Genomic DNA, 6,855 nt, shown 5'->3' on the forward strand with positions numbered 1-6,855 from the left:
GTTCTCTAACCTGTGTGGAAGGAGATAAACTCTTTGTACATAAAAGCTGAACCTTGACTGTCCTCACAAGGTTGAGGTAGATAGTGTAGGATTTTGTACAATGTCACTATAATCACGTCACTATTAAAGTTTTTATGCATGTCAGTATGGATTTTCTCAGGGTGATGTGATGTCTGTTCCAGGGCATGTCCTTGAATTTGGAGCCTGACAATGTTGGTGTTGTCGTGTTTGGTAACGACAGACTGATCAAGGAGGGGGATGTTGTGAAGAGGACTGGTGCCATCGTGGATGTTCCAGTGGGGGAGGAGCTGCTGGGCCGTGTTGTGGATGCCCTGGGCAACCCAATTGATGGGAAGGTGAGTGTAGCTGGGTGCTAAGTACCTCTGCTTGTATCTCTGTGATGCAGACCTCAGCAGTTTTTCCTCTCTTTTAGGGTGCTATTGCATCTAAGGCACGTAGGAGAGTTGGCTTGAAGGCCCCTGGGATCATTCCCAGGATCTCTGTGCGTGAGCCCATGCAGACTGGGATTAAGGCTGTGGACAGCTTGGTGCCCATTGGTCGTGGCCAGCGTGAGCTGATCATTGGTGACAGACAGACTGGGTAAGTTAAATACTCAAGACTAAAATGTTTCTTAAGCTGAGTCTCAGGTACAGTGGAACTGGACATAATGTTGGGTAGGGGCTGGTACAACCTAGGGCAGCTTCACTCACCAGCCTCTCTGTTCCACAGCAAAACTTCAATTGCAATTGACACAATAATCAACCAGAAACGATTCAACGATGGCACAGATGAGAAGAAGAAACTGTACTGTATCTATGTTGCAATTGGCCAGAAGAGATCCACTGTTGCTCAGCTGGTTAAGAGGCTCACTGATGCAGGTATGGATTTTGGGAGATGGTTGAGCCTGGCACCTAGTGACATTGTTTTCCTTGGAATACTGAGTACTACTGTTGCCTCTTCTGTCTACACTAGCAGCCAGAATTCATATTACATGAGTAAATTACTTAATTTTGTGAACAAGAAATCTCTATAGCTATCTGGGGGGAAAAAACCTCATTTTGCTGTATCACAATTAGGAAAACTATTCTGATGCCCTCAGACTGCTGAATTGCTTCTGGAAAAGTCACCCTGTGGTTTTAGGGTTTTTTTCAGCAGAGTTGAAAGCTTCATCTTGGCTGTCAGGCAGGCCTGGTGACAAGCTGTGGCCTTCAAGTTATCATGGACTTGGCATTTGTCCCATGTGTTCCATGTGCCAGTCAGTGTGAGTGGCAGCTGGAAATGCAGTGAAGAGCTTTCACTGCCCAAACACAAGGCATTACATGATAGCATCTCTCCAGAGCCAGTGATATCCATGACCAAGGCTCCACATTTAGCAGAGCTCACAGGAGATCAGGCACTTTGCACTCATACCTGGTGGTCCTGACATCTGTCATGGAAAAACCCACATTTTAAGGGCAGTAATTAGTTTGAGACTATGTCACAGAAGGTTGTACTCTCTTGCAGCAGGCAGGAAACTGTGGGCTTTCAGTGTGAGTTTTTTCTAGAACAAAAGCTTGTCTTAGTTTTAAGCTTTGTTTTAAATGGGAAAGAAGTCTGCAAATATTAGATGTTAGCTGCTCCAAACTTGCCCTTGAGACTTCCTGAGTCAGTTGTGCTGGCAGATGTGTTCAGCTGGTGTGCTGGGCTTTCCTGTAGCAGTGTAATGACACTGCTTGGACTTGCTTCCGCACCGGTGCTTTACATGCTTGTTGCGTTTGATGATTTTGGGCACGATGGCATACACTGAGGTGTCTCCAATTCTTTCCAGATGCCATGAAGTACACTATTGTGGTGTCTGCCACAGCATCCGATGCAGCACCCCTGCAGTATCTGGCTCCCTATTCAGGCTGCTCCATGGGGGAGTACTTCAGAGACAACGGGAAACACGCCCTAATCATCTATGATGACTTGTCCAAGCAGGTCAGGAAACCTTGGTTTTAGGCCTTGGGGTGTTACACTGGTGTTTGTTGCTGTAAGAATACCTCAGGTAGCAGTCCAAACTGCTGAGTGAGGTGCTGAACTCTGAAGGCTGTCCTTGCTCCCCGCAGGCTGTTGCCTACCGTCAGATGTCTCTGCTGCTGCGCCGTCCCCCTGGCCGTGAGGCCTACCCGGGCGATGTGTTCTACCTGCACTCCCGCCTGCTGGAGAGAGCAGCCAAAATGAACGACTCCTTCGGGGGCGGCTCCCTGACCGCCCTGCCTGTCATCGAGACTCAGGCTGGGGATGTGTCTGCTTACATTCCAACCAATGTCATCTCCATCACTGATGGACAGGTAGGGCTTCCTCACCGCCCAGCATCTCCGCACAACTTCGTGGCTGGTCTCTGAGGAGGCCTCCAGGCTTCTGAACAGCATAATGATACAATTCTATCCTGCAGATTTTCTTGGAAACTGAGTTGTTCTACAAGGGGATCCGTCCAGCCATCAACGTTGGTCTGTCTGTGTCCCGTGTGGGTTCTGCTGCTCAGACCAGGGCTATGAAGCAGGTAAGTGAGAAATTCTGTTCCTCCTTGTGCTAGAGATGAGTGGTGTGTAGGCCTTCCCAGCCTTTTCGCTCTGATGAGCTGTGAACGGAGAAGGAATAAAGCTTTGGATCTCTTAGTGTTATGAAATTATGAAAGAAGAAACTTTGGAGATCTCCTTAATACTTCCATTGCCTGCTGAGAAAGGCATGGGAGAAAGGGAAACGGTATTTGCATAAAGATAGAGGATTAAGTGTTCATGTGTTACTACTTAGAATTAGAGAATGCTGTCTTAACTACAGGCTTTTAGTCCAGACATGGAATTAGATTTCATAGAAACATTTGCTGTTTTAGAGGACAAGTTGCATACTTATGCAGGACTTTTGTGATATTTATGATCATCTGTCAGTTTTTAGATTGACTTGTCTGGAATGCACGGCAGAGCTGACCTGTGACAACTGTCAGCTGCCAGATAACCTTCAAACTGCTGTACCCACTTGGAGGTGATCACAGTGGCTCTGACTTGTGCCCTGCAGGTGGCTGGTACCATGAAGCTGGAGCTGGCTCAGTACCGGGAGGTCGCTGCCTTCGCCCAGTTCGGCTCTGACCTGGACGCTGCCACCCAGCAGCTGCTGAACCGCGGCGTGCGCCTGACAGAGCTGCTCAAGCAGGGCCAGTACGGTGAGTGCCCTGCGCTTGGCAGGTCTGGGTGCCCGTTAGTGCCTTGTGCTAACGAGGTTGGGCTTGCTTAGCATTTGTGTCTGTTCTGTGCTCATGGTAAAAGCAGATCTGCTTGAACCGAGCTGTCTGTGTATGCTTGGTCTTCCAATTGTGTCCTGATGGAAGAGTTCCAGTGGTGTGAGTGCTGTCTTTTTTGCAGTTCCCATGGCTATTGAGGAGCAGGTGGCAGTCATCTATGCTGGTGTGAGAGGTCACTTGGACAAGCTGGAGCCCAGCAAGATCACAAAATTTGAGAGTGCTTTCCTAGCTCATGTGCTGAGCCAGCACCAGTCACTCCTCTCCACAATCAGGTATGGTGGTTTATCTTGCTTTATCCCAAGACTGTTGATGTCTGGAGTGCAGATACTGGTCACTAAACTCTTAATTTAGTGTATCCTACAGCTTCAGGCATTCAGCTGACTGTATCAAAACTGGGGGTTAAATCAGCCTTCCTACCATCAGCTTCAGCTCTTAGGAAATGCAGCTGATGCTTAAAGTGAACCTTCTTGCAACATCTGCTCTAACCTGTTGCAGAAGTCACTTGATTGAATCAGTTGCAATGTTGTGGACAGCTTTAGCTGTTGGAGTGCTGTGGTGTGGGTTAAGTGCTGCTGAGTGAATTGTTGGGGATTGAGTATTTCCATAGTCCTGTCCTGGAAACTAGTCCTGGCTTTTTTTGTCATGAAGAAAATCGTCTGCCTTCTCTCTCTGGCACAGCTCAAGGTTGGGCCTTGTTGGAATACATGTGGCTGTTCTGAAAGAATTTGTGAAACAAATTCCAGTTGTTAAACAGGACTGCCCCTTTTAAGAGAAGGGATGATCTATCAGTGGGATGGCTTCATGCACCAAACATTTATGTACTAAATTTGTTACAAATGGGGAGGTTTGTTGTAAAGCTTCTGCGTTTGTCTTGGGGTTGACCCTGTTTTGATTGCTGTGTCAGAATTTAACTGAACTCTTCCCACAGGACCGAAGGGAAGATCTCTGACCAGACAGAAGCGAAGTTGAAGGAAATAGTCACAAATTTCCTGGCTACTTTCGAGGCATAAACTCTTAAAACTGTTGTAACCAGGCTGTTGTGACCCAGTGTTCCAGCTCCGTCAAAGACGAAAGCATGTGCCACTTGAATGTACAGATCTCGGTGAGAATAAAGGTTCCCATGTAAAAAGGCTCTGTTCTGAATGTAAAAATACTGTGTTCTGAATGATTACTTGTTGTCCACACTTCTGGCTCACTCTTGTGCCTGAAGAACCACGGAGCTGAACTCCCCTGCACACAGCCCTGCTGGAGGAACTCTGGAAATCGGGGGTCTCCTTAATGGTTGAGTGGGCAAACTCCCCTGACATGAACCAGGAGAGTGACAGAGCTGAGGGACCTTCTCACTGTTCCTTTGTGCCAGGCAGCTTACCCTACAGAAAGGGGAGGCAGCTTGGGCTGTCTTATGGGGATAACTCACTGGATTTTACAGGAATGTCTTAACTGCCTGACACCGACAGAGCATTTCTTGGAATCTGTCTGACCCATCCTGATGCCTGGCCTTTGGAATACTGGTCCTTGTGTCTCAGGACGACTGTAGATGTAGCTGTCACAGTAGTAATAGCTAGAGATTTATATCTGAGGATCCCAAAATGGTTTTGGAGAGGTCCTTGAGGATTGTCTCACTCCACCCTTCTGTCATGGACAGGGACACCTTCCACTATTCCAGGTTCCTCCAAGTCCTGTCCAGCCTGGCCTTGGACACTTCCAGGGATGGAACAGCCACAGCTGCTCTGTGCACCCTGTTCCAGGGCTTCACCAACCTTAGGCAAGAATTTTTTCCAATATCCCATCTAACCTGTCAATATTAAGCCATTACTCATTATCACTCCAGGCCCATGTAAATAGTCTCTTTCCATCCATCTTGTCAACTCCCTTCAGGTACTGGAGGGCTGTGTAAGGTCGCCCCAAAGCTGCCTCTTCTGCAGGCTGAGCAGTGTCCTAACTCTCTGCTCATCTTGGTTCACTCCAGCAGCTCCACCTCCTTATGCTGTTGGAGGCCAGGGCTGGGGCAGCTCTGCAGGTTTCAGGTGCACAGGGGCAGAATCCCCCCTGCCCTGCTGCCCGGGCTGGGGGATCAGCACAGGGGTCCGGGCTGCAGGGGCAGGACTGCACTTGATGGGTGCACTGTCCCCAGTTAACTTCTGTACAGGAGTGTCCTGCCTCCCTATCAGGCTTCTCTCCTTAATGGTGTGAGTGCTTTGAGAGTGAGCTCTGCAGCTCTCAAAAACAAACACACGCTTGCAATTCAGAGATGGCAGATCCTTTTTGAGAGCAGTTAGTGCTGTATTCCAGGAGGAGGGACATCTGCAAATCTTTGCTCCTTCACCATCTTTTTTTTTTTACCCCACAGCCCCAGAAGAGGTGGCTGGGGGGCCTCGCAGGTGTGAGGGAATACTGCTGTGGAACTTTTCCACTCTGGGTGCCAACCTCACTTGTTCCTTCCAGGACAGCTTTTACAGCTTGTGACTGTTTCTGCCCAGTGACTAAGTCCTGGTTACTACTTGGTGTTGCTGTGCCATGTTTTACTTACGTGCTGCTGTAGTTGAAAAGCCCTGAGCTCAGAGGTGTCCTAGTCCAAAACTTCACAGAAGTATTTTTTTTTATTATTATTTTTAGTAACATAAGATAAATGTTCCAAGGTTCTGGTTTCTGCCCTCTTGCTGCTGCGATGCAGGAAGATGGTAACTTCCTCACGGAAGCACCGTGTGTTAATGCGTCCAGTCAGGTCAGAGTGAAGGTCAGTGGGTGAAGGTTTTGGAGGATGTGTCACCGTTCCTGAGTGGTGCCATGAGCTGCCCTGGCCAAGGGGTGGGGCTGAGAAGCTGGGAGTGGATCACAGAATCCCAGAGCGGTTTGGATTGGAAGGTACCTTAAAGATCATCTCTATCCGCCTGTCTCAGGCTGCTCCAAGCCCCATGCAGCCGGGCCTTGGACACTGACAGGGGTGGGGAGCCTCAGCTGCTCTGGGCAGCCCCAGCCCCACCTTCCTCTCTGGGAAGAGTCTTTGCCCAATATCCCCTGTTTCCCTGCCCTCTCTCACTGGGAAGACATGCCTCCTTGTTCTGTAACTCTGTGTTCATATCCAAAGTCCCTCTCCAGCTCTCTTAGAGCCCATTTAGGTACTTGATAGTGAGGATTCATGGCGATGGTTTGTTCTGTCGTGTGGCAGGAGGCTACCCATGCACAGGGTTAGTCTGCCTAAATCAGCCTCAGGTTACAATTGAGCAGACCTGTTTCAGTAAGTTAAAAATGCCTTTTTTTTCTACATTACTGGAGTGTTTTAGCTGTCCCTCTATTCCAGCAGAGGCAACAATTGAGTGTGGTGGAGGTGATTTGGACATTTCAGTACACAGTGTTTTTTCCAAGCGTTGCTCAGAGGTCGCTGACGGAGTGCCTTGTGTCAGGCAATGGCCTCTAATAAACTGTGCGATACAGTGTGAAGGGAGTGAACTGTGATACTGTGAACTGTGTGATACTGTGTGATACAGGGATCTGTGTGTTCAGGAGCGGCTGGAAAGGGGCTCAGCCTGGAGGAAAGGAGGCTCAGGGGGGACCTTGTGGCTCTGCACAACTCCCTGCCAGGAGGGGACAGCCGG

The 6,855-nt window shown here is 48.8% G+C and overlaps 1 protein-coding gene across 1 annotated transcript; it reads left to right on the plus strand.

Annotated features, from left to right (window-relative positions):
* Nucleotides 1–153: 153 nt before the first annotated feature.
* Nucleotides 154–4,391, plus strand: ATP5F1A (ATP synthase F1 subunit alpha). Its single transcript, XM_033085354.2, has 9 exons — nt 154–356; nt 434–600; nt 730–878; nt 1,808–1,959; nt 2,088–2,312; nt 2,417–2,524; nt 3,037–3,181; nt 3,381–3,531; nt 4,188–4,391. Exons 1-9 carry the CDS (start codon nt 186–188, stop codon nt 4,267–4,269), a joined length of 1,350 nt encoding a protein of 449 aa, XP_032941245.1. The 5' UTR covers nt 154–185; the 3' UTR covers nt 4,270–4,391.
* The last annotated feature ends 2,464 nt before the right edge of the window (nt 4,392–6,855 follow it).

This window comes from Catharus ustulatus, chromosome Z, assembly GCF_009819885.2.
Source record: "Catharus ustulatus isolate bCatUst1 chromosome Z, bCatUst1.pri.v2, whole genome shotgun sequence".
Lineage (NCBI taxonomy): Eukaryota > Metazoa > Chordata > Aves > Passeriformes > Turdidae > Catharus > Catharus ustulatus.

What these genes read in the sequence shown, in the direction of transcription:
- ATP5F1A (XM_033085354.2), top strand. Translation starts at nt 186, where the DNA reads ATGTCCTTGAATTTGGAGCCTGACAATGTTGGTGTTGTCGTGTTTGGT. An exon ending in TAAGAGGCTCACTGATGCAG is followed by an intron (nt 879 to 1,807) that starts GTATGGATTTTG and finishes AATTCTTTCCAG; the next exon opens with ATGCCATGAAGTACACTATT. An exon ending in AGACCAGGGCTATGAAGCAG is followed by an intron (nt 2,525 to 3,036) that starts GTAAGTGAGAAA and finishes TGTGCCCTGCAG; the next exon opens with GTGGCTGGTACCATGAAGCT.